The 27551-nt window shown below is 38.4% G+C and overlaps 1 protein-coding gene across 2 annotated transcripts; it reads right to left on the bottom strand.

Moving 5' to 3' along the window:
- Positions 1–908: 908 nt before the first annotated feature.
- Positions 909–26122, bottom strand: LOC123541155 (elongation factor 1-alpha-like). Of its 2 annotated transcripts, none has more exons than XM_053526851.1 (7): positions 26101–26122; positions 18151–18320; positions 17511–17679; positions 15971–16149; positions 12967–13261; positions 5832–6088; positions 909–1996 (listed from the first exon to the last, which is right to left on the bottom strand). In XM_053526851.1, exons 2-7 carry the CDS (start codon positions 18292–18294, stop codon positions 1637–1639), a joined length of 1404 nt encoding a protein of 467 aa, XP_053382826.1. In that variant the 5' UTR covers positions 18295–18320; positions 26101–26122; the 3' UTR covers positions 909–1636. The 2 variants fall into 2 exon arrangements, with proteins under 2 accessions (XP_053382826.1, XP_045182489.1); XM_045326554.2 differs by lacking the exon at positions 26101–26122 and adding an exon at positions 23681–23822.
- Positions 26123–27551: the final 1429 nt, after the last annotated feature.

The raw sequence follows: 27551 nt of genomic DNA, 5'->3' as shown, positions 1-27551 counted from the left end.
AGTTTTTCTTTTCTGCTTTCGGGGGCAGTACTTCTAGAACCCATGATGGAATCTATCCGGCTTTCGAAAGGAACAGATCTTATTGTGACAAGTTGTAAGTGTCGTGAAAATCAAATATAAAATGTCACTTCTATCATGTTCACATTAGGTAAAAATTACCAACTTTTGGCTCTTCCAGAGGTCAATCAGGGGCTATCACTCAAGAACCTATGAGTGGACCTGACAGATTCATCATGGAAACAAGATTTATTGTTGCTGAAAATATTTTGGAAATTCTTATCAAATCAAACCATAAATGAAGTCTGTATATGGCTGCAAAATATGGGATCCGGCCAATTTTCGAAAGGAACCGAGATATTATGCCAATACAAGTTGCGTGCAAGTTTGATTACAGTCGATTACAAAATGTCTCTATCGCATTCACAGACCAAAAATAGCAAATTTTGGCCCTTTAAGGGGCCATAACTCTGAAATCAATGATGGGATCTGACAAATTTTCAAAAGGAACCAAAATATGCCAATACAAGTTGTGTGCAAGTCTTATTAAAGATGATCGCAGAATGTGGTCTCTATCGTGTTCACAGTCCAAAAATGGCAAATTTTGGCCCTTCAATGGGCAATAAGTCTGGAACCCATGACGGGATCTGGCCAGTTTTCAAGAGAAACCGAGATATTATGCCAATACAAGTTAAGTGCAAGTTTGATAAAAAATCAAATATAAAATGTGGTCTCTATCGTGTTCACAAGGAAATTACGGACGAACGGACCACTTATGATCATTAAAGCTCACCCTGTCACTACCGGACAGATGAGCTAAAAAGATAAAGGACGTTGAAAACCGAATCTATACTAAAAGCTCAACAAGAGACACTGAAATGAGATCCATTTAAAGAAAAGATGGAACAGTATTTCATTTTGTATAACTTTACGTTTATGTCATGACATTTTACAGCAAAGACGTATATACAACGAAGTAATTAAACGAACGCACTTGCTTTATTTGGTAAACGAATTGTATTCTATAAACTAAAGCTTTTTATGATCATCAAAATAATCCCTTCTTGGGAAACAACCAGGCAGTAAACAATTTGTTTACTAAACAGTTCTGGATATCAATAATTTCACAAGCAAGCGACTGTTTACTTTTCCAAAAGTTACAATATTCCAAAGCTGATTTGTGCTGAGTTCATTGCTCTATGTTCAAAACGTTTTTTCTTGTATGAAAAAAAATATAGAGACACTGTCATTCAACACTTCGTTAGTGAAAATGTATTTGGAACCCCCAAACAAGTATCACCTATACACAGTCCATTTAAAAAGCATCTATAATCTATTTCTCACCTATCCCTCTTCTCCGTTAACGAAATGAAACTAAATTGCATTCGTGGCATGAAAGTGTTTACAGTATCTTTTTGATTTGCACATAATAGAATGAAATATTTAACAAATGAAAATGAAACAAAAAACAAAATTACTAATAATGAAAATCAAACTTTCAAAATACTCTGTTTCCTACAATCTATCGTACAGTTCATCATACAGTGCATTATTGTACAAAAGTGTTTCCGCTCACAGCAGCGTCATTCTTGTATAAACACAGGGCCTGTTCCGCAAGCACGTGCACAATGTGTCATGATCATTTCTTCTTTCCGGTTGCTTTTTGTGCCGCTTTGGTTGCTTTTCCCGTCTTCTCGGATTTCTCTACTTGCTTAATGACGCCCACAGCGACTGTCTGTCTCATATCCCGGACGGCGAAACGCCCCAAAGGAGCATACTCGGCGAAAGCTTCAACTACCATGGGTTTCGATGGAACCAACTTTACCATGCAAGCATCCCCTGTTTTAACGAACTTCGGATTATCTTCCAATTTTTTACCGGAACGACGATCAATTTTTTCCTTGATTTCTTCAAACTTGCAAGCAATGTGTGCTGTATGGCAGTCTAGTACTGGGGCGTAACCGTTCCTTATTTCACCTGGGTGATTCATTATGATAACCTGCAAGACATCAGTTTAAGTTTTTAATGAATTGCCCTACAGGTCAAAGATAAACTAGATGTGTGTCCAAAGGACACGGGTACCCCCACTCCTGTCACTGTACATGATTTCATGACTCCAGGTAGCATATGCAACACAATTAACCCTAGGTCAAAAACTTTTTGTGATATGTGCGACACAAACCTTTATACCCTTTTATAAATATTTGACAAAGTCAAGGGCAAAATCTCTGGTCTGGCTAAGTGATATCTCTAACTAGAGCTATCACTAGTGGCGATGAATGTACCCGCCCCCGCCCCACACCACTCTACATTGTAATTTGACGCACACAATATTGCATATGTATGTGCAGTGTATGTATATTGACTCTACGTATTATATATTTTAGTAACAAATAGTGTCCCATAACTCTGCAGAATATTAAAAAAAAAGAAAACTAAAGAGTTATCACAGGAGTGACGAATTATACCCACAATATATGGCCTTGTCACAGAACTAAGCCAATGTCAAAGCTGACCGTGCTTGATCTTTGACCTACTGACCTGAAAAGGTTTAAATGTTCCGGGTCACTCTGACCTTTGACCTTTGGAACTCAAAATCAATACAGGTCATTTGCTGGTCACGACCAACCTCAATATAAAGTTTCGTGATCGTAGTCCCAAGCTTTCTGAAGTTATTGTCCGAAAAGCGTTTAAATGTCCCCGGATCACTGTGACCTTGACCTGTGATCTACTGACCTCACAATCATTAGGGGTCATCTGCTGGTCATAACCAACCTCTCTATCAATTTTCATGATCCTAGGCCCAAGCGTTCTTAAGTTATCATCCGTAAACCGTTTAACTGTTTCGTGTCATTACAACCTTGACCTTTAACCTACTAACCTCAAAGTCGAACTTGACCTGTTTTGTATAATGGTACACCTGTGTACTAAAATTTATGATCCTAGACTCAAGCGTTCTCAAGTTATCATCCGGAAACCGTTTAACTGTTCCGTGTCACTGTGACCTTGACCTTTGACCTACTGACCTCAAAGTATAACTTGACCTGTATTTCATGATGTTACACCTGTGTACCAAAACTTATGATCCTAGGCCCAGACCTTCTCAAGTTATCATCCGGAAACCATTTTACACTGTCACTGTGACCTTGACCTTTGACCTACAGACCTCAAAGTCGATCTTGACCTGCATTTCATGATGTTACACCTGTTAACCAAAATTTATGATCCTAGGCCCAAGCCTTCAAGTTATCATCCGGAAACCGTTGAACTGTTCCGTGTCACAGTGACCTTGACCTTTGACCTACTGACCCCAAATTTAAACTTGACCTGTATTTCTGATGTTACACCTGTGTACCAAGAATTATTTAAATCGGTCAAGCTTTTCAAGAGTTATTATCCGGAAACCATGAAAACTAACGACCGACCGACCAACCGACCGACCAAGCTCACTCCTATAAACCCCCAACCCCAAACTTTGTTTTGTAGGGGTATAAATAGCATGCACCATGCACAAGTTGAAGTAAGGTTGGTACTGATCACTTGTGTAAAGTTTCAGTAAATTATGTCTGTTCGGGCGATTAGGTGCGCACAATATTGCATATGCAGACTATGTACTAGTATAGCATAGTAACAAAAACAAGAGCTGTCACTAATGGTGACAAATGCCCCCGCAGCACCTTGACCTTTGACCTGGTGACCCCAAAGTCAGTAGTGGGGGTGTACTCAATAAGTACTATCAGCATGTGAAGTTTAAAGGTCCTGGGTGCAGTGGTTCGCGAGTAAAGTGCCTTCATGCAAAAAGTTAACGTTGGCTCCTGTGACCTTGACCTTTGACCTGGTGACCCCAAAGTCAGTAGGGGTAGTGTACTCAAAGTACTATCAGCAGGTAAAGTCTGAAGGTCCTGGGTGAGGTGGTTCGCGAGTAAAGTGCCTTCATGCAAAAAGTTAATGTTGGCCCCTGTGACCTTGACCTTTGACCTGGTGACCCCAAAGTCAGTAGGGGTGGTGTACTCAATAAGTACTATCAGCAGATGAAGTTTGAAGGTCCTGGCTGCAGTGGTTCGCGAGTAAAGTGCCTTCATGCAAAAAGTTAACGTTGGCACCTGTGACCTTGACCTTTGACCTGGTGACCCCAAAATCATTAGGGGTGGTGTACTCAATAAGTACTATCAGCATGTGAAGTTTGAAGGTCCTGGGTGCAATGGTTCGCGAGTAAAGTGCCTTCATGCAAAAAGTTAACATTTGCCCCTGTGACCTTGACCTTTGACCTGGTGACCCCAAAGTCAGTAGGGGTGGTATACTCAATAAGTACTATCAGAATGTGAAGTTTGAAGGTCCTGGGTGCAGTGGTTCGCAAGTAAAGTGCCTTCATGCAAAAAGTTAACGTTGTGACTAACGAACGAACTAACGAACGAACGAACGAACGGACGGACGGACGGACAGTTGAAAACTAATATGCCTCCCTTCGGGGGCATAAAAAGCCGATAACTCTGCAGAAGATTTACCTAAAAGAGCGTTACATGCACAACTAGAGTTTGTACTGAGCACTTGTGTAAAGTTTTATTAAATTATGTGCAAGGGTTCGGGAGATTAGGCGCACACAAGACTGCATAAGCAGACTGTATGTATATAGCATATTAACAATTTGAAAGAATTTAACATGCACTTTGCACAACTAGGGTTACTACTGATCACTTGTGTAAAGCTTCATTAAACTGTGTTAAGGGGATGAGGAGAGATGGTGCGCAAAAGATTGTGTCTACGTACAGACAGACGGGCGGACAGACAAGACAACCAGGTGCAAAACTTCACAGGCTGATTAATATTCCTGCAATGTTTCATAATCCTAGGTCAAATACTTCGAGAAAAATGCGACAAAATCTTGGGCCCTTGACTTCAGTCAAAGGCCAAAACTCTGGTCTGCCTTATGAGATCCAAATTGAAACATTAGGTGCAAAACGTCTTATGCATGTCCGATGACTGGTCAAATATGTATTGCGATACGCACACCAATTCGTACGAACGAACGGAGAATGACCGATGGATGGACAAGGGCGAAAGACAAATACTCCTAAAAAATTGGGGTGTGGAGGCACAAAAAGGAAAATTCTAGGAAACTATTTTTAAAAAAGCTTTGAAACTTAGTAACTGACAGATATGTTTTGAAAACACAGAAAAATAGTTGTTTATACTATTATTTTCCATTCAAAGATGAAAATTGTTTGTCACGTGGTAAACTGTCTTAATAAAGATTTATAAGAACGGTCGTATAAACCTATGTGGTGTAGGCAGGACAAGGTGGCAGGCAAGTTTTTATTGCTGAAGCAAACCAGGTACGATTCTCAACTCGGACGATTTTTTTCAGACTTTTTAGGAACAGTATAGAAACAAATATTCAAGTTCTAATATTCATAATATGACCCAACTTTAATACTTTTTTAAAACAAGATCATTATGAGCGAAAATCTGAAGTCAAGTCCCTTCAACGTATAGTAAATTTTCAGCTGGGCCATCGGTATTAAGACCATATCTACTTGGAACCTATATTCCTTTCATGCAGACGACTGCAACATCATACAAATACGTATTTCGCTTCTTGGACATTTCTTGAAGCATTGGAATTCAAGAAAGACGCATTTCTATAACAATGTCATGAGTGGAAGCTCCTTACCGTATATTATCGCTTATAAGACACATGTTAGGGGTCGTATTTCCAGTTCAAAGAGTGGGGAGCATCTTTTAAGCGTTTACTACAAGGAAATTAACAGAAAAAAAACAGATTGCATGTCCCACGTCTTATAAAAATATACGTTAGATGAAACCGAAAATGTTACCTGAGCAACGAAGTGATTTGCTCCTTTGGGCGGATCGTTCTTTGAATCTCCACATACATTTCCTCTCTTGATATCTTTTATAGAGACGTTCTTCACGTTGAAACCAACGTTGTCACCTGGTAAAGCCTCAGGGAGAGACTCGTGGTGCATTTCGACCGACTTGACCTCAGTGGTCAGTTGTGATGGAGCAAATGTAACCACCATGTTTGGTTTGAGAACACCCGTTTCAACTCGACCCACTGGCACTGTTCCAATACCTGAAATGTAAAGAAGGAATATAGCCTCACTAAAACTACAAGGAAAAATGTAAAATGATTAATTTCAGTTTGCTTACAAGCCGCAAATGAAAACAGTACATGAATCACAAGAGTTTATCCCAAAATAACGGTTTTTAACCTTTAGCCTGCTGGCGGCAAGTGATTTTTCCTTTGTAAGCACTCAGTGCAGACCAAGATCAGCCCAACCCTACTTCCTGCAACCGTACAAGCTTTCGTGCCAACACGAAATATTTTTAAGATACAGATGGTTAAAGTGGCATTATGCGCATCTTACAGTACGTAGTGTGTTTTTGGCGAACGTTTAATAAAAGCTAGTTTTCGGTTGCTGTGCATTCAAATGTGTTTAACATTTTGTTTAATTAACAATAATGCCGCATAAGTATTTGAAAGTGATGCTTTAGAAATGAAGAAATCGGACTTATAAAAAATAGTTCATTTCTTCAGTATTGTACGCAATGATCTCCCTTACCTATAAGTAGAGATTTCTGAGGCTGAAGGGAAGCAACTCCTGCAAGCAGTTTGACTTTTCTTAAAAAGACTGCCCCAGTCAAAATAAGTAAAGTCATATTTAAAAAGTTATTATTTCGTAATGGTAACAGGAAGAGTTTGGTATACTGGGTTAAAAGCTATAACTTCCTCCACCCTTTTTACACACATATCTATTTGTGCTGTATTTTTACTTGAAAAATGCATATAATTCCACTTTAAGTACTTTTCATAAAATTAAGGATAAAAACTCAAGTCTGGCTAACTAAATCGCAAACAGAACATCCTTTTATACTTCATGACACTTAAGTTAAAAACTTTTAAGATACAAGCAACACCAATTGATGCCCTTTATGCATGTTCTTTTACTAAATCAAGGGCCATAACTATGGTCTGACTGACAGAAATTCCAAACAAAACTGCAGGTACACAACTTCACAATACTGAATAATATTCCTACTTAGTTTCATAACCCTAGGTCAAATACGTTTTAAGATACATACGACGCAAATGATATTTCGATTATGTTAAGGGCCAAAACTCTGTTTTCTCCAACACCAGGTGCACAATTTCACATGCTTAATATAATACTACTGTAATGCTTCGAAATCCATAGTAAATATTTTATAACATGCATGCAACACAAACTTAGGCCCTTTTTGTTAATTTTGACTAAAATAAGTTATTGGCCGCAAATCTGACCTGACTGTGTGAAATTCCAATTAAGATTTAGCAATATAACATCAAATCAGAGAAATATTTGATACAAGAGGGCCATGATGGCCCAATATCGCTCACCTGGTTAAATGGTTGCTATGAAGATTTGCATTTAAGCTTGACCCCGGGGTCAAGATTTGAACAAACTTTGTAGAGATCCACTAGCCAATGCTACACACCAAATATCTAAGCTCTATGCCTTCTAGTTTATTTCTAGACATTTTTGGAAGATTTTCCTATGTACAATCAAGTAACCCCTGGGGCGGGGCCAATGTTGACGCCGCGGGGGGGTCAAGATTTGAACAAATTTTGTAGAGGTCCTCTAGGCAATGCTACATGTCAAATATCTAAGCTCTAGGCCTTCTGGTTTATTTTAGAATTTTTTTTGAAGATTTTCCGATGTACAATTAAGTTACCACTGCGGCGGGGTCAATTTTACCCCGGGGTCATGATCTGAACAAAGTTTGTAGAAGTCTACTAGGCAATGTTACATATCAAATATCTAAGATCTGGGCCTTCTGGTTTATTTTTAGCAAATTTATGAAGATTTCCCTATGTACAATCAAGTAACCCCTGGGGGGTCAAGATATGAACAAAGTTTGTAGAGGTCCACAAGGCAATGCTACATGTCAAATATCGAAGTTCTAGGCCTTCTGGTTTATTTTTAGAAAATTCTGAAGATTTTTCTAAGTACAATTAAGTAACCCCATGGGGCGGGATCAATTTGATCCCGGGGGTCATGATTTGAACAAATTTTGTAGAAGTCTACTAGGCAATGCTACATGTCAAATATATAAGCTCTAGGTCTGGTTTATTTTTAGAAAATTTTTGAAGATTTTCCTATGTAAAATCAGGTGATCCCTGGGGCGGTGTCAATTTTGACCCCGGGGGTCATGATTTGAACAATTTTGTAGAAGTCCACTAGGCAATGCTACATGTTGAATATCTAAGCTCTATGCCTTCTGGTTTATTTTTAGAAATTTTTGACGATTTTCCTATGGAAAATCAATGACCCCTGGGGCGGGGTCAATTTTAACCCCGGGGTCATGATTTGAACAAATGTTGTAGAGGTCCACTAGGCAATGCTACATGTCAAATATCTAAGCTCTAGGCCTTCTGTTTTTTTGGTTTTTTTTAATTTGAAGATTTTCCTATAGAAATCTATGTAAAATCAAGTGACCCCTGGGGCGGGGTCAATTTTGACCCCGGGGTCATGATTTGAACAACTTTAGTAGAGGTCCACTAGGCAATGGTACATGTCAAATATCTAAGCTCTAGGGCTTCTGGTTTTTGATAAGAAGATTTTTTAAGATTTTCCTATGTAAAATCATATGACCCATCGGGCGGGGTCAATTTTGAACCCGGGGTCATGATCTGAACAAACTTGGTAGAGGTCCACTAGGGAATGTTTCACACCCAATATCTAAGCTCTAGGGGTTCTGGTTTTTGAGTAGAAGATTTTTAATGTTTTTCCTTTCGGTTGCCATAGCAACCAGAGTTCTGCATGGAATTCAATTCTTTGAACAATTTTTGTAGGGCTTCACCCAAGGAACATTCCTGTGAAGTTTGAATGAAACTGGCCTAGCGGTTTATGAGGAGATGTTGTTTAAAGTAAAAGTTAACGGACGGACAACGGACGACGGACGGTGAGTGATCACAATAGCTCACCCTGAGCCTTTGGCTCAGGTGAGCTAAAAAGAACAACATCTTTACCAACAATGTTCTTGTCCAATATATATTTTTACCTGCTTTCCCATAAGACTGGGTACTTAAACAAGAGCTGTCTGTTGACAGCGCACTCGACTATTCGAAGAATTGATGGAAGTATGGTGTCAAAATATATAATTACCATAGATTTTCAGACAAAAATATAGGTAAGAAAAACAATGCACCTGTATTTGTGGATTTTGGGTAAGTCTTGTACTAGATATGATTATGTGTGGCCATGAAGGTAAGGAAGTGTTACAAGTTTCAAAGCCATAAATCAAACAGTTTAGGCAATATATGGAATGGTATGCGACACTTAACTAATTTCCATTTCCAACAAAATGCAGTAACTATACTAAAGTCCTTGTCCTAGTTATGTAGTCTTGCCTACATGTGAAGACTATGATGGTAAACAAGTTGTCAAAGTTTCAAAGCCATATGACAAACAGATAAGGGAAATTTGGGACTGGAATTTATAAAATTTGACTGATTTCCAAATCCAAAACAAGAGGACCATGATGAATCGCTCACCTGTCCCCACATGATCCAGTTTTGAACTGAGTATGACGTCGTTTTTTCTATTATTTGACATAGTGACCTAGTTTATGAGCTCATGTGACCCAGTTTTGAAACTGACCTAGATATTATCAAGATAAAAAGTCTGACCAATTTTCATGAAGATCCATTGAAAAATATGGCCTCTAGAGAGGTCACAAGGTTTTTTATTATTTGACCTACTGACCTAGTTATTGACGGCACATGACCCAGTTTCGAATTTGATCTAGATATCAATGTGAACATTCTGACAATTTTCATGAAGATCCATTGAAAAGTATGGCCTCTAGAGAGGTCACAAAGTTTTTCTATTTTTAGACCTACTGACCAAGTTTTTGACCGCAGTTGACCCAGTTTCAAACTTGAACTAGATATCAAGATGAACATTCAGATCAACATTCATACAGATCCCATGAAAAATATGGCCTCTAGAGAGGTCACAATGTTTTTATATTATTTGATCTACTGACCTAGTTATTGACGGCACGTAACCCAGTTTCGAACTTGACCTAGATATCATCAAGGAGAATATTCTGACCAATTTTCATGAAGATCCATTCGAAAGTATGGCCTCTAGAGAGGTCACAAGGTTTTTCTATTTTTAGACCTACTGACCTAGCTTTTGACCACAGTTGACCCAGTTTCAAACTTGTCCTAGATATCATCAAGATGAACATTCAAACCAACTTTCATACACATCCCTTAAAAAATATGGCCTCTAGAGAGGTCACAAGGTTTTTATATTATTTGACCTACTGACCTAGTTATTGATGGCACGTGACCCAGTTTCGAATTTGACCTAGATATTATCAAGGTAAACATTCTGACCAATTTTCATGAAGATCCATTCAAAAGTATGGCCTCTAGAGAGGTCACAAGGTTTTTCTATTTTTAGACCCACTGACCTAGTTTTTGACCGCAGTTGACCCAGTTTCGAACCTGACCTAGATATCATCAAGATAAACATTCGAACCAACTTTCATACATATCCCATGAAAAATATGGCCTCTAGAGAGGTCACAATATTTTTATATTATTTAACCTACTGACCTAGTTATTGAGGGCACGTGACCCACTTTCAAACCTGATATAGATATCATTAAGTTGAACATTAGGACCAATTTTCATGAAGATCCATTGAAAAGTATGGCCTCTAGAGAGGTCACAAGGTTTTTCTATTTTTAGACCTACTGACCTAGTTTTTGATAGCACGTGACCCAGTTTCGAACTTGACCTAGATATCATCAAGATGAACATTCTGACCAATTTTCATAAAGACCCCATGAAAAATGTGACCTCTAGAGTGGTCACAAGCAAAGGTTTACGGACGGAAGTACTTACGGTATGATACTTAAGTGACTTTACAATGTTAAATTTTAGCCACATAAACCCAAAAATTAGTCACATAAACCCACTTTTGAACACTTTTTAAAGTGACTGTCATATACACCAAGAGTCCAAACACTAAACCGCTAGACACTCAAGTACCAATTTGTTAGCCCGGACGGACGCACGCACGGACGGACGGACGACGGACGCTGCGCGATCACAAAAGCTCACCTTGTCACTTTGTGACAGGTGAGCTAAAAAGGCCATAATTTAGCCAAAATAGTTGACAGAGTTATGTACTCTTGCCTACAGAAGGAAATCATAACGATGAACAAAGTTTTGAAGGCACATGTCAAATTCTTTTGACAAAAGGCTGACTTTGTACGAAAACTTTACCAAATTCCCAAGTCCAAAAAGGGCAATAATTCAGCCAAAATAGTTGTAGGAGTTATGAACTCTTGCCTGCAGATGAAAATCGTGATGATAAATAAGAGTTTACAGTTTAAAAGCCACGTGTCAAATAGTTTTGACAAAACGTGGACTTGTACGAAAACTTAACCAATTTCCAAGCCAAGAAAGGACAATAATTCAGCCAAAATAGTTGACAGAGTTATGTACTCTTGCCTGCAGATGAAAATCATGATGATAAATAGTTGTTGAAAGTTTCAAAGCCTGATTTCCAAATCCAAAAAAGAGGCCATAATTTAGCCAAAATAGTTGACAGAGTTATGTACTCTTGCCTACAGATGGAAATCATAACGATGAACAAAGTTTTAAAGCCACATGTCAAATTGTTTTGACAAAATGCTGACTTGTACCAATATTGTACCAATTTCCAAGTCCAAAAGGGCCATAATTCAGCCAAAATAGTTGACGGAGTTATGTACTCTTGCCTGCAGATAGAGACTTGTAATAAATGCCATAATTTAGCCAAAATCTTTAATGGAGTTCTGTTCTCTTGCCTAATACTGGTCATGGTGATGGTTAACAAGTGTTGAAAGTTCCAGCTTTTCTCAAAGACTGTCAAAATCTGGACTGGTACTAAAAACTTAACCAAGATGTGACGCCGACGCCAACGACGCCAACGCCAACGCCATGGTGAGTAGGATAGCTCTACTTATTCTTGGAATTGTCGAGCTAAAAATATTACCACCAAAATGTTCCCCTTTGGTATAAAAATGCCATTTGTTCAATATAAACAGGAAAATATCTTTCTAACCCATGGACTTTCCTCCCTGAAATACGACTGAATATGGCATTTCAAAAGAACAACTATATTTGTGTCCATAGGACACAGGGACCTTCCCCACCCCGATTCACACTCCTGTCACTTACATGGTTGCCATGCCCTAAACGCGTTTAAACCCCCAGTTTCCGTTATATAGGGTACTTCCCGTTTTAAGGTAGTGCCCCTATTTTCAACTGGTTTTCTGTTTGTCTTGTATTATCTGTTGCGTATGTTTTCTTGTTTGTTGTATGCGTTTTTTTCCTCCTCCGACTTTCTGTGTGATATAAGGGGATGTCTTAAAGTGTTTCTGACACTTCTTCCAATACCAAAAAAATGAAATCTTAAAGCGGCATGTCTCCAGATCGTTCGACAACAAAAAATATTTTTTTAGATATTTTGAAATAAATGCTATATTTCTTAAGACTTTAAAAATTAATTACTGACAAACTTCATGTTACGGAAACACATGAGAATTTGCTGTTTTTACTACTTTTTACGATGAAAATCGAAAAGCGTTTGTCACGCTTTTACTCCAGGTAAACTGTCTCGATTATAAATATTAATATTCACTACTTCAGCTATAGCGCTATTGGTTACGACGACGGAAAAATGTCTTTATTGCCGCGGCGGTCCGGGGCTCGATTCCCGACGCGGTCATCTTTTTTTCTTTATTTGGAATTTTTAAAATACTTTAGAAACAAAAATTCATATTCTAATATTCATAATATGACCAAAACTTCAATTTGAAAGAAAGATTATTTTTAGCCAAATCTGGAGGCATGATGCTTTAATGTGTACACGTACAAGTATTGAACTTGAAACCTCTTGTAATTACCTCCAATCTTGTATACGTCCTGAAGTGGCAGACGTAGGGGCTTCTCCGTTGGTCGGGTAGGTGGAAGAATAGAATCAAGAGCCTCGAATAGTGTTTTTCCTGAAGCTTTTTCATCTTCCTTCTTTTCCGCTTTCCTCTCAACACTCCATCCCTTGTACCATGGCATTTTGTCAGATGCATCAATCATGTTGTCACCATGCCAACCAGAAATTGGTACAATAGCTACGGCAGCAGGGTTATACCCCACCTTCTTCACGTAACCGCTAACTTCCTTTTTTATCTCGTTAAATCTCGCCTGGAAAGTGAGAAGAAAGAAGATTGTATTTCATGCCTGAATGATAACAGTTTTATGTAACAATTTAAAATGCACGTCTATTAACGTAAATACAAAGTTCTTTTTTTACAAGCACATGATTTGTTTTTGTTTTTGTTTTGCGTTTAACGCCGTTTTTCAACAGTATTTCAGTTATGTAAATGCGGGCCGTTAATCTAACCAGTGTTCCTGGATTCTGTACAAGTCAAGACCTGTTCTCCGCAAGTAACTGCCAACTTCCCCACATGAATCAGAGGTGGAGGACGAATGATTTTAGACACGATGTCTCATCAAATCGTCACGGAAAACATACGGTCCGAGGATCGAACTCACGACCCCGCGATCCGTAGATCGGCGCTCTCCGTATTGAGATAAGCGGGCGGGTGTTTTTAAGTGAAATAGATAGATGTTGACCCAAGACAGTCCAATCAGTGGTGTCTCTTATTGGTAAAACCGCCGATCTTTAGCAAGCCAGCTTGATTTCCTAATTTCATGTGGTTCTTTGCCAGCAATTTTGATAACTAGGCTACAGCAATGGGGAGGGGTGGGTTTCAAGTGATTCGAAGTCAGTAACTTTAATTGAAATTGCCATAAAGGCCCCTGGTAGATATGCTCCTAAGAAGGAGTTTAGCTGCAGAATTTTCTTCTCCTACCACTTAACCCTTAGCCTGCTGGCGGCAGATGATTCTGCCTTTGCGACCAGTGCAGACCAAGATCAGCCTGCACATCCGTGCAGTCTGATCATGGTCTGCACTGTTCGCTATTCAGTCAGTAAATTTTCAGTGAAAACCCCTTTGAGTAATAAGTGGTACTGTCCAAATTGAAAGATGGACCTGTCCATTATAGAAATATAGCAGGGTAAGGGTTAACGAGCATACATTGTAAAATGCCACAAATTAAGGACAGTAGCTCCAGTGACAAGAGCTATAGGATCGCAACGCTCGGCTATTCAACAAACTTGTCAATTGAATGAAAACTTGAAGTGCCAATTTTGTAAAAATGCAAAACAGTTATGAGACCTGTACAATGCATGTCAGCTCATCACAGTGGACAACCGTGTGAAGTTTCAGTACGTTCCCATTAGTGGGTACCAAGCAATCAGCTTGCATACAGAAACTTTTAAAACTCGAAAAATGGGCATAATTTTGTAACATGCAAAGTAGAGTTATGAAACCTGTGCCCTGCACGTCAGATCATCAAAGTGAACAAGTGTGTGAAGTTTCAATCTATTTCAACAGATGGTTACTAGGATACCAGCTTGCATACAAAAACTCAACCTAGGCATTGGAACTAAAATACAAACTTCAAAGTAGGCACTATCTATTTTAGATATACGTGTAGTTAACTGCATCAAAGTACGCAGTGTGAAAAAAATATTTACGATATCATTTTCTGTAAAAGGAGTTATTTTTAACTGATAAAAAAATATCCTGGGTAAAATCGGACAAAAAAATTAAGACAACTCCGCTAAAAGTTTATTGTAGGCTTAGGTGGCTATGTGCATAGTATTTCATGCAAACCATGCACCTTTTACCTCTAGGCACGAAAATCATGCACAAGAGCAACACAATGCGGAGCAATATACGCCCGAATATGGCCTTTGACCCCTAAGTTTGATATTGAACATGAAGCGAGCCATCCGGAACATGCGTTATGCACGTCGTCTCGATGTGGTATTTGTACCAATTTTCTTTAAAATCCTTCAAACAGTTCGAGTTACAGAGAGGACATGAAACAAAGTAATGTGACCTTTGACCCCCAAGTGTGACCTTGACCTTGAAGCAAGCCATCCAAAACATGCGCTCTGCACGTCGCCTCGATGTAGTGAACATTAGTGTCATGTTTCTTTGAAATCCTTCAAGGGATTCAAGAGCTATAGAACGGACACGAAATTGCTAACGAACGGAATGACGGACAGGCGGACACCGGCGTTATAACATTATACGTCCCTTCAGGCGTATAATAATTCTTGTAAATATTCCTAGCAGTTTCATGATTCTAGGTCAAATACTTTTTAAGATATATGCAACACAAATTTTAAACACAATGTGTATTTACTTTACATGCTAAATAATCCTCTTGAAAATTTTCATAATGTTTAGTCAAATACTTTGAGATTCATGCGATACCAATACAACTTTAAGACCCTTTTTATGTCATTCTGGACAGTAAAGGGCCAGAACTCTATTGCAGTTGTGTGAAATCTCAATTAAGACACCATGTACTCAACTTCATATGCTGATTGATAATCCTATGAGGTTTGATGACTGGAACTGATACTTAGAGATATGTAAGACACAAACTAGGACGGACGGACAGAGGGACGGAAAGGGACAATTCTACGTGACCCCAACCCCTTAAAAAAACTGAGGGCGGAGGAGGCACATAAATGGTGGAGGGTCACAAAATATCAGAGAAATGGGTAGGCGCAATGCACTTAATCAAAATATGCCCGTTTGTAGATTGAATGGGCCACTGCAAAAGATGAGACAAAAGGCAGTTTTTACACATTTTTTCATTACATTGGCACTACTAAATAAATTAGCTTTCAAAAATTCCTAATAACGTTCCTGTACTCCTGGCTGATGATTTCAATTGATATCTGTCTGTAAATCTTACAATATAAATGCCAACATTCAGGAATAAATCTCTAACAGTAAAATTCATAATTTTGATCTCTTATCTGCTTACCTCGGAATATGGTGGTTCGGTGTTGTCTATCTTGTTAACACCAATGATCATCTGCTTCACGCCAAGAGTGTAAGCAAGCAAGGCATGCTCTCTTGTCTGGCCATTCTTTGAGATGCCAGCTTCGAATTCTCCCGTACTGGCGGCAACAATAAGCACGGCACAATCAGCCTGTGAGGTTCCTACAAGTAAATTTGAAAGTCGGACTAAACAAGTAAATAAGAGCACTCGGCAATAAAACGATTGTGCCTAAGTTAATGTTTCGAAGTGGGACACCTATTTTCTTACAGTATATGTATCCAATTTCTGAAAGGAGCTGAGACTGACGTTTTTCTCGATATTTAGTTTCAGACAAATTGTAGTCTTATTGTTTATTCAATCTTGGTAGGAATTAGACATCTGGTAATCAGTCTGTAACACAATTCGATTACTAAAACCGGATAAGTTCTTTCTCTATATTCAAGTATAATCTTGCATTTATAGTAAACTAGTAACAGTACTGCTTCATGATCATTAAGTTGTTTGGGACTCGGAGTACACAAGTGGTTTCATCTTTCTCAAACCCGTTTTAGCTAGAGTATCGACTATTCAAAGAATACATAGAGCTATTGTTCTGACATACGTCGACATCCCAGTTATTTAAACTGGCATCTCAGTATCGATTATAATCTAACACATTTGTTCATGATGATCCAACTTGTAGGGCGCAGGCTTACATTTTTACAAAGTTGTTCCCCGTTAGAAACTTTTTGGTTAAGTTTAATGATATCAGTATCCGCTAGTGGAAATTGGATTGAAGCTTAAGACATTTGTTCATTGTGATAATTAGTCGTGCAGTGTACAGGTTCCAGGACTGTATTTTGCATATTTTTACAAAGTTATGCTCCTTAATTTTATGACATTTTCATGTGTAATCTCTGGTATCTCATGTGAGGGTAAAGTTCTCTCTACAACTCAAAATTATAACCCCTTTGTACTCAAATATTTCTATTGTTTAATGAGCCGCACAATGAGAAAACCAACATAGTGCGTTTGCGACCAGCATGGATCCAGACTGGTCAGGATCCATGCTGTTCGCTTTCAAAGTCTATTGCAATTAGAGAAACCATTAGCGAACAGTATGGATCCTGACCAGTCTGCCCGGATGCGCAGGCTGGTCTGGATCTATGCTGGTCGCAAATGCACTATACTGGTTTTCTCATGGCGCGGCTCATATGTAGAGTAAGTTTTCAAGCAAGAATCTCTGTTAATGTTCTTCGACAGATTTGTTTGTTGGATTTAACGTCGCACCGACGCAATCTTTCTAGCTTTGATGGTCACGGAGAAAGACGACAGGTGCCCTTCCGTGCATTATTTCATAACCGACTGTTACCTTGGTAGAACCAATCACCTTCCGTGGCTTTCTAAAAATGAATTCAACGCCACCGATAGATTCGAACCCACATCATTGAGGGCAATTGATTCGAAGTCGGCCAAAATGTTACAGACGGACGGAGGTTTACCAATCGGCCGCTGAGGCCCCGTACTGCAACTGAATTTATACCTGTAATCATGTTCTTGATGAAATCACGATGACCTGGGGCATCAATGATGGTGACATAGTACTTGGTGGTCTCAAATTTCCACAGAGCAATGTCAATGGTGATACCACGTTCTCTCTCTGCCTTCAGTTTGTCCAACACCCAGGCATACTTGAAAGAGCCCTTACCCATCTGTTTAAAGATAAATAGAGCATCAACTATTACTGTCAAATAAATTTATTACATAGAAATACCAATAAATATTATTCAAGCATTCAAAGGCACTCATTCATATGGTTCACTATACACATATAATTTTAAATTTATTTATTTTGTTGGGTTTAACATCACACCGACACAAGTCATATGGTGACTTTCCAGAGTGATTGTGGAGGAAGATCCCAGGTGCCCCTGCGTGCATTATTTCATCGCGAGCGGGAACCTGGGTAGAACCAACGACGTAAGCCAGCTGGATGGCTTCCTCACATGAAGAATTCAACGCCCCGAGTGAGGCTCGAACCCACATCAATCAGAAGCAAGTGATTTGAAGTCACCGACCTTAACCACTCGGCCACGGAGGCCCCGCATTTTTAATCTCTTCTACCTTATTGAAAAAAAAGAAGTTAGATAAGACATAGAAACTTGTAAGTAAAAAAGACCTACCTCGGCAGCCTCCTTCTCAAACTTTTCGATCGTTCTCTTGTCAATTCCGCCACATTTGTAAATTAAGTGACCAGTCGATGTGGACTTGCCCGAGTCTACGTGACCAATCACAACAATGTTGATGTGGATCTTTTCCTTTCCCATTTTTCAGTTTTCTGTTCAACTTATTTCTGCAGAAACAAAAAAGGAAACAACCTTGCCAAATGTGTATACCAAGTCTTTGCCTTTTAATGGTCATAGACCTAAACTAAATGCGCACGGGTAACATATCGAGCCCGCCAGCTGTCACGATCTGACATGCCCTTTGACCTCCAACTGTGCCCTTGACCTTTAAGATAGGAACCTGATGTTTGCGCATGACACTGTCTTAGTGAGAATAACATTCAAGCAAAATATAAACAAGATTCCTCCATGCATGTGAAAGTTATAGTCCGGACAAGCTGTCAAGATCTGACAATTGTGACCTTGACCTTGCTATAGGAAACTGCGGTTTGTGCAGGACACTTCGTCTTACCGAGGATAACATTCATGCCAAATATAAACAAGATTGCTCCATGCAGGTCAAAGTTATAGTCCAGACAAACAAATCCGGACTGACGCACGGACAGACGCACGCACGCACAAACACCGAACAGTGACTGCTTGCGCAAGCGGGCTCAACAAAATAATCTTTTAAATTCTTCAATAACTAAATGTGTGTCCATACGACTCCCTGCCCCGCGCCCCTTCCCCACACCTACCTGCCAATGCAGATGATTTCTTCACTCTAGGTAAAGTATATTTTAAGATGTCAGTAATACAAATTTTTAAGAACTTTATGTGTATTTTTCACTTAGTAAAGGACCGCAGGATTAAAGCTATAGCTCATATATATTTAAAACTAGAATGTGTTTGTAGGACAAATGTTTGCAGTCTTAATGGGGTATAGCCTAAACAAACATTTTATGAAAAGGATTCATTATTCTAGGCCATATACTTTTTGAGCTATGAGCATCACATACAAAAACTAGATGCCCACGTGCAACATGTCGAGCCCGTCAGCTGTCAAAAGGACTGGGAATTGCACACGACACTCTGTCGCATTGAGGCAAACATAAATGCCAAATAAAAAAAAGATTGCAAAAAGTTACAATATAATTTATTTGTAGTAACAACAAAGGGAAGTAAATCTTAAAAAAAATTATTTTTTTTAATTATAAGTCCACACAAAAATCCTTACCAGTAGCGATACACCTCAAAATTGGATGTAACATGCATGTTGTACTACAGAAAAGTGGTCCTGATTTTTCCCTACGACCAGTAATAAAAAGGTTACAATATAAGCTATTTATAGTAACAACAAAGGGAAGTAATTCTAGGTTCTTGCACATGACACTCCGTCTCATGATGGTGAACAATTGTGCAAAGTTACATCAAAATCCATCCATGCATGAAGAAGAAATGCTCTGGACAAAGTTGCCATTCTTGTATCCTTTGACCTCTAAGTGTGACATTGACCTTAGACCTAGGGACCTGATTCTTGTGCATGACACTCCGTCTCATGATGGTGAACAATTGTGCCAAGTTTCATCAAAATCTCTCCATGCATGAAGAAGCAATGCTCCGGACAGTCGTTATTGAATTTGACCTTTGACCTCTAAGTGTGACCTTGACCTTTGAGATAGGAACCTGGGGTTTGCGCATGACACTCCGTCTCACTGAGATTAACACCCATGCCAAATATAAACAAGATTGCTCCATGCATGTCAAAGTTATGGTCCGGACAAATTAATCCGGACGGACGCACGCGCGCACGCGCGCACGCACGCACTGACGCACGCACATACACCGAACAGCCATTTGGACAACTATGTCTTCGCTTCCGCAAACGGGCTCGACAAAAAATCCACTATTTTGGCTATTTCAAGGGCCATAACTCTGTAATTAGGGCTAAGATTCTCAAGAAGAATGCCAAGTGTGCACGGTAACATTAAGATAAAAACTCAAGCAAGGTTTCATGAATTAAATCAAATACTTTTTAAGCTAGGCACATAATAAGGTGAAAATGTGCATTTTATGACTATTTCAGAGGCCATAACTTTAAAAATAGGGAAAGGGGCCAGCCAAAAAATAAGAGGTGGGCAAGTTTTTATCATGATAAAAACTCATGCAAGTTTTTCATTCATTTATATCATATACTTTTTGAGCTAAGCGCGTCACAAGGTGAAAATGTGCATTTTTTTACTATTTCAGAGGCCATAACTCTGAAAATAGGGGGCAGACCAAGATGAACAAGGCAGTCTGAAAGACAGCTAAATCCCCCGCCACTGTTATGGAAAGTGAAAGGGTAAACCTTTGACCTTGGGCTGTGACCTTGACCTTGAATTGACATGGCTGACTCATGAATTCTGCAAATCGTCTTGATGAGGTGATCATTTGACCTAAGTTTCATGAAAATCCTTCAAGGGGTTTAGGAGATAAATAGCCCAAACCTTTGACCACCTCGAATTGTGACCTTGACCTTGAGCCGGCATGACTGACTCACAAGTTCTGCACATCGATCATTTGACCTAAGTTTTATAAAATTCCTTCAAGGGTTTCAGGAGATATAGAGTGGACACGAAATGATTAGCTTAAACCTTTGCCCTTGAGTTGTGACCTTGACCTTAGGCCGACAAGGCTGAATCATGAGTTATGCACAGTGTCTTGATAAGGTGATCATTTGACCTAAGTTTCATGAAAATCCTTCAAGGGGTTTAGGAGATATGGAGCGGACACGAAGTGTTACGGACAGACGGAAGGACGGACGGAGACCATTCCTTTATAACCCACAACTCGTGGCGGGGATTAAAATAGAAGGTGCGCAAGTTCATATCATGATTAAGACTCATGCAAGGTTTCATGAATCTACTTCAAATACTTTTTAGGTAGGCGTGTCACATGGTGAAAATGTACATTTTTTTAGTATTTCAGTGGCCATAACTCTGAATATAGGGGGCGGAGCAAGACGAAAAATATGAGGTGTGCAAGTTCATATCAAGATAAAAACTCATGCAAGGATTCATCAATTTATATCAAATACTTTTTGAGCTAGGCGCGTCTCGAACTTCTGACGGACGGGCGCAGGACAAGACCAAATCTATATGCCCCACAAACAGTACACCTAAACAAAATATTCTACTAAGAAATTTCAATTTTCTTAGTACATGAAGGGCCATAATTCTGACACAAAGCATATCAGAGTTATGGTTCTTGGCCTACTATCCAATGATGATAAACATGTCTGCAAAGTATCCAAGCTATTGCTCTTGTAGTATCCAAGTAAAGAGGACTTGTACAAAAATTTAACTAAGAAATTCCAGTTTTATACAAAAGCGACATTTAAGCGAATAGGCTGACTCATACGTTCTGCACATCGTCTCGATGATCATTTGACCCAAGTTTCATGAAAATCCTTCAAAGTGTTTAGGAGATATAGGGCGGACACGAAATGTTAAGGACGGACGGAAAACATTCCTATAACACCACCAGGACACAAAAAGGCTCAAACCTTTTGACCTCGATTTGTAACCTTGACCTTGAGCCGACATGGCCGACTCATGAGTTCTGCACATTGTCTTGATGAGGAAAGTCATAATGATTATCTTTTAAGGGGTTTAGGAGATACAGAGTTTGACCTTGAGTTGTGACTTTGAACTTCAGCCAACATGGCTGACATTGGTTCTGCACATCGTCTTGACGAGGTGATCATTTGATCCAAGTTTCATGACATCCTTCAAGGGGTTAAGGACATACAGTGCGGACACGAACTGTTATGGACGGATGGACGAAGACCGTTCATATAACACTCCCACACTTCTGCCAAACGGCTTCAAAGAAGAAGTGTGGACAGACGGTGAGCGATCACAATAGGTTGTACAGGCGAGTTAAAAAGTAACCAAACAGAATTCATGCTTGATGTACTGATAAAATTTAACTGTTCCGCATCATTTCGTGGTACACATCATTATTATTTTATAACTTGCGATTGCCAAAATGCAGTGATTTCTGAAATATAATTCCAAGTTATTAGTCAGAAACATTCTCCATAACCCTTACCATGCTGGACACAACTGATTCTGTCTTTGCGAACAGTGTAGACCAAGATCAGCCTGCACATCCGTGCAGGCTGATCATGGTCTGCACTGTTCGCTATTCAGTCAGTAAATTTTCAGTAAATACCCCTTCAAATGATAAATGGTACTGCCCAAAATGGAAGCTTGACCAGTCTATTATTGAAGTTTAGCATGGTAAGGGTTAAGATACTGACATATCAGTTGAAACACAATGTACCAAATGGTACATCATGCATCAGCCGGGCTGCAGATACATATGGGTTCGGCACGTTCTGAAATTGAGAAAAATGCTTGATCAACACTAAAATCAACTATCATGTGTCTGGGACAATAATTCAGGGGACAATAATTCAAATGTTTGCAGTCTTAAGGGGGTATAGCCTCAACAAACCCTATATTCATTATTCTATGACAAATACTTTAAACTATGAGCATCACAAACAAAAAATCCACTACTTTGGTTGTTTCAAGGGTGTTCACTCTAATTAGCGCTAAAATCACCAGAAGAATGCCAAGTGTGTAAGGTTGCGTCATGACAAAGACTCCTGCAAGGTTTAATGAATTTTACATCAAACACTTCTTGAGCTAGACATGTCATTAGGTAAAAATGTGCATTTTTTATATTTAAGGGGCCATAACTCTTAGAGGATCAAGCCAGACGAAAAATAGTAGGTGCGCAAGTTTATATCATGGTTAAGGACTCCTACAAGGTTTCATCAATTTATATGAAATACTTTTTCGGACGGACGGACGCACGCACGCATGGACAAGACCAAATGTATATGCCCCAACCCCCAACCCATCACTTAGAGAGGGGGACAAAGCACTTTTCTCGATCTCATCACGTGCCGGACTCCTATCAGCCTATGCAGAGAAACTTGACCTGATGAATCCGAGCCACGTGAGAATTTCTATTGTCTGGTTATTTGCACTAATAGACCAAACTATTTTCATTTACTGAACTAGAAAATAGTTGTATGTATCATTGTAATCAAATGCTTACTGTACTCATCAAAATATGAACTGTATTTAGACAAACAGGAAAATTAATCATACATTAATGTACCCGAACACGTGCTTTTCTCTCTTTTTTCAAAGGGACGTTGAAACGAATGAAAATCTCTTTCTGATATTTTCTAAGTTTCTTCCATTACAAAACGACTCTTCAAGCAATTATTTCATTTATTGTAATGTAAATATAATGTTTAGGAATTAATTTCAAAGTACCCCACCCATCTTTCCGCTTACTAACAATTTCAGTACCCCACCCATCTCTCCGCTTGAATCCAAAAAAGAACTTACAAAGAAAATAAATAATTCAGAACTAAAAAATATCATTTCGTGTAGATTGTATATAGCTGTATTTGATCTTATTAAGTTTTCAATAATTTAAAATATTTAATAGAAAAGAAAGACAAAAAAGAAGAGATATTTACCAAGCTGGTGATTTTCCTATCTGAGTCTACGCACGGAAACGCACATGTGGAAAAACTGATTTTTATTTCACAGTTTCCCGCCAAAATTAATAACAAGTCCTACTTTTCACGAAATTTTATTGCGGAACGCTTCATAGACTATACATAACATTTTCTATAGGTATGACAATTATTCAACTGAATCAGTGAATGTACAACAACGGTTGATTGAATTCAAGAAAAAAAGTATTCATTATAAGGCCGTAGCTAAAATTCAATAAGTTTAATGATTGCACATCAAATAATTCAAAAATACAAAAATGAAGTATATCTAGCCTATTAAAGCTAAGGAACGTCAAAAGAATGTTGTTTTTTTTTTTCTTCGGAAGAATAAACACAACACGAAATAAATGAATATGCATGTGTAGTACTTCGGACCACGGAGAATAGTTTTTAGTATTGACCGGCAAGCCATTCAAAAAGTATGTAATTATAATAATTGAGCCGTGCCATGGGAAAACCAACATAGTGGGTTTGCGACCAGCATGGATCCGGACCAGCCTGCGCATCCGCGCAGACTGGTCAGGATCCATGTTGTTCGCTTTCAAAGCCTAATGCAATTAAAGAAACCGTTAGCGAACAGCATGGATCCTGACCAGACTGCGCGGATGCTCATATTATGTGAAAAGGGATTTACGTTGAAATACCTCGAATGCTAATCGTTCGGATCCAAAAAGAGATACCTATAATTGCGCAAACTTTCATAGGAGAGTAGTACCCTATTCGGTTCACTTGCTAAAACAATTTTGAAACTATACTATAATGCGTATAAGTAAAGCAAATAAACAAAAGCGCCATAATAGCTTCCGGATTTTGAATTGACTTCTCACGCCTGTTCTGTTTGACCCCTCAATCTCCGAACGTAAAAAATGTATGAACAAACTTAAAATTTGTCTTAAAAATAGATATTTATATAAACTAAACAAACATTCTTCTGGTGAAGTTACACATATAGGCTTCCGGTGGCGATTAGCTTACATACAAGCAAATCATTCATTTCAGCAACTACTGATTTGTTTGTTTTTGGGGGTTTTTTTTAGTGCACATATGAGATCTAGGCCTATTTGAGAAAACTAAATTCTTCCTTAACCCTTGCCATGCTGGACGCAATTGATTCTGCCTTTGCGACCAGTGTAGATAATGATCAGCCTACACATCCGTGCAGTCTGATCATGATCTGCACTGTTCGCTATTCAACCAGAATCTTTTCTGTAAGCACCCCTTTTTACAGTTAATGGTGGAGATTTTTAGTACATTTATGTGGGCAAGGGACAGTAAAATTAATTTGAAAATTCCACAAATCTGTGCTGATACCATTGCGAAAATTTTTTATAAAAAATCCACTTTCCGAAAAATTCCTGGGAAGTTTTGAGCGGATGTATTGCATATACTTAGCATTTCATCATGTGACTTTTTCAGCCTAAAATGCACACCTTGCGCGACCTATACCGTATCATCTGCAAATGACTGACTTAAATTTTAAACATTTTTAAAGCATGTGGCCAGACAAAAATAATGGTGGGAAGAGAACTGTCTCATAACCGTTTACTTTTTCCGCAATTTTTATCTGAATCCTGGTGGATGGATGACCGTTTCCATTTCGTCTGACTTCCGTTACCTCAGGAAAGATGTTAGACCCAGCCGTTTACTACGGTGCCCCTTAAGTGACATGTTAAGCACTTTTTTTCCACTTAGGTAATGTGAGACTTTTTTTATTTCGTTTAAACGAAATCATTTCGTTTTAACGAAATAACTAATTCGTTTAAACAAAATAACTAATTCGTTTTAACGAAATAGTTATTTCGTTTAAACGAAATGATTTCGTTTAAACGAAATAACATTTCGTTTTAACGAAATAACTAATTCGTTTAAACGAAATCATTTCGTTTAAACGAAATCATTTCGTTTAAACGAAATAACATTTCGTAAGAAACAAAATCATTTCGTTTAAACGAATTAGTTATTTCGTTAAAACGCAATTATTTCGTTTAAACGGAAATAGTTATTTCGTTTAAACGAAATGCTTTCGTTTAAACGAAATAAAAAAAAGTCTCACATTACCTAAGTGGAAAAAAAGTGCGTAACATGTCACTTTAGGGGCACCGTAGTTTACACAGAGCTAGGAAAATCGATACGATCATACATTTATTTTACACAATAATTACTCGTATGACTATAAACATCATTAATAGCCGGTTGAATATAAATGACTTTAAAGTACATCTGTCGATTTTATTTAGAAAACGTAGCCAGATAATTGGCCCCTACCACTTTAATATATAAAATTTGTAATGAATTTTAGTAAGGGATGTTCTCATATACAGGAAGTAGCTCTACGTGTCTAAAACACTTAATCAAGATATATTAAATTTGTTTCTTACCTTTAAGCAATATCGCAAACTTGAGAATCTGTGATGGTGTTTTACGTTGTTTTTTATTGATATACCAGTTTAATTCAGTATGTCACAGCGAAAAAAAAATGTTATTTTCTCGTTAATTTTCAATAATCTAAACTGTTTAATTTCCTTGCAGATTTACTCCACGAGGTATTGCACGCCACTATATAGCGCTTTTCGCATGCGCAAGATTTGCATCTGAATACTATTTTATCATATGTGACCGCGCGTATTTTATTTTATCTCGCTAATGTAAGCTTAAACTTTTTGTAAGTATTAAAGTGAAATCATTTCTTTCGTTGACTTTTTTCTTTATAAGCGGCTTCGCGGAAGGTCACCGACTTCGAAACACTTGAACCTTACTACTTGTGGTTTAGATTTTTTCATGTAGGATTTTAGCTATCCAGCTCCTTGGTTTTACCCATGTGCCCACGGAATTCCGCCCTTTCACAACAAATAATGCTGTGTTGCCATTGCAAACGTTTATTCTCCATAATCAAAACAGTTTTTCCAGTCTTTTTTTTACCTGCGGCCTAGAGGCCGTAGGTATTATTAGTTACACTGCTTGTTGGTGACAGGATACGGGATATACGCTGTCGAGGAAATCCATATCAGGCTAGAACGATGCTCGAGCCTGATATGGATTTTCGAGACAGCGTATATCCCGTATCCTGTCACCAACAAGCTATGTAACGATTTTATCTTGCCGACTACCCTTTACTTACACGCTATTATGTAATATTGTGTAAATTAACAAAGCGGCAGCCATATTTTTTAAATCAAAATTCATATCTGAAATGTACTAGCAGGATATGAAATATATCCTGTCTCCATGAGACGTCTATTGACCAATAGAAATGCAAGAAACTTGTAGGAGGCAAGATAAATTGGAATGCAACAAGTAGTGTAGCACATGGGGACTGGGTGATTTCACATGACTTTTTACCGATATGCGATTGGCTTATCTCATTTATGGAACGCCGTTTTTGCAATATAGCTGCCACTCTATCTGGTATATAGAGAAATGTTTGTGAATTGAATTCCTCATTTATTATTTCATATAATTTATTCAAACTTTCAGCAATAATCAATATTGATACCTAGTTGTGCATAAGGGACTTTTTTAAATTGCTGTTTAATTATGGTCCTCGAAGTCAAAGGGAAGGCATGTGACAGCCCTTGAAAAGTATTTCAATAGTCAAGGAATGTGACCACTTGAGCTAAAAGTTATGTTATTAATGAAAGGAAAATATAGTTATTTTGCTCGAAACAAGAACTTTCAGGATTAAGAAATGCATATTTTATAGATCTACCCGTAAAGCATGTAAAGTGGAGTAATATTTTCTTCATTAAAGCGTAACGGTATAATAAATGTACAAAAACAAAACAGGAAATCTTTCGACTTGTATACATGTATGAGCACTGCACACATGTGT

This window comes from Mercenaria mercenaria, chromosome 16 (genome assembly GCF_021730395.1).
Source record: "Mercenaria mercenaria strain notata chromosome 16, MADL_Memer_1, whole genome shotgun sequence".
Taxonomy (NCBI): Eukaryota; Metazoa; Mollusca; class Bivalvia; order Venerida; family Veneridae; genus Mercenaria; species Mercenaria mercenaria.
Note: the sequence above shows the minus strand (reverse complement) of the source record. Positions and strands in the feature narration are given on the sequence as shown.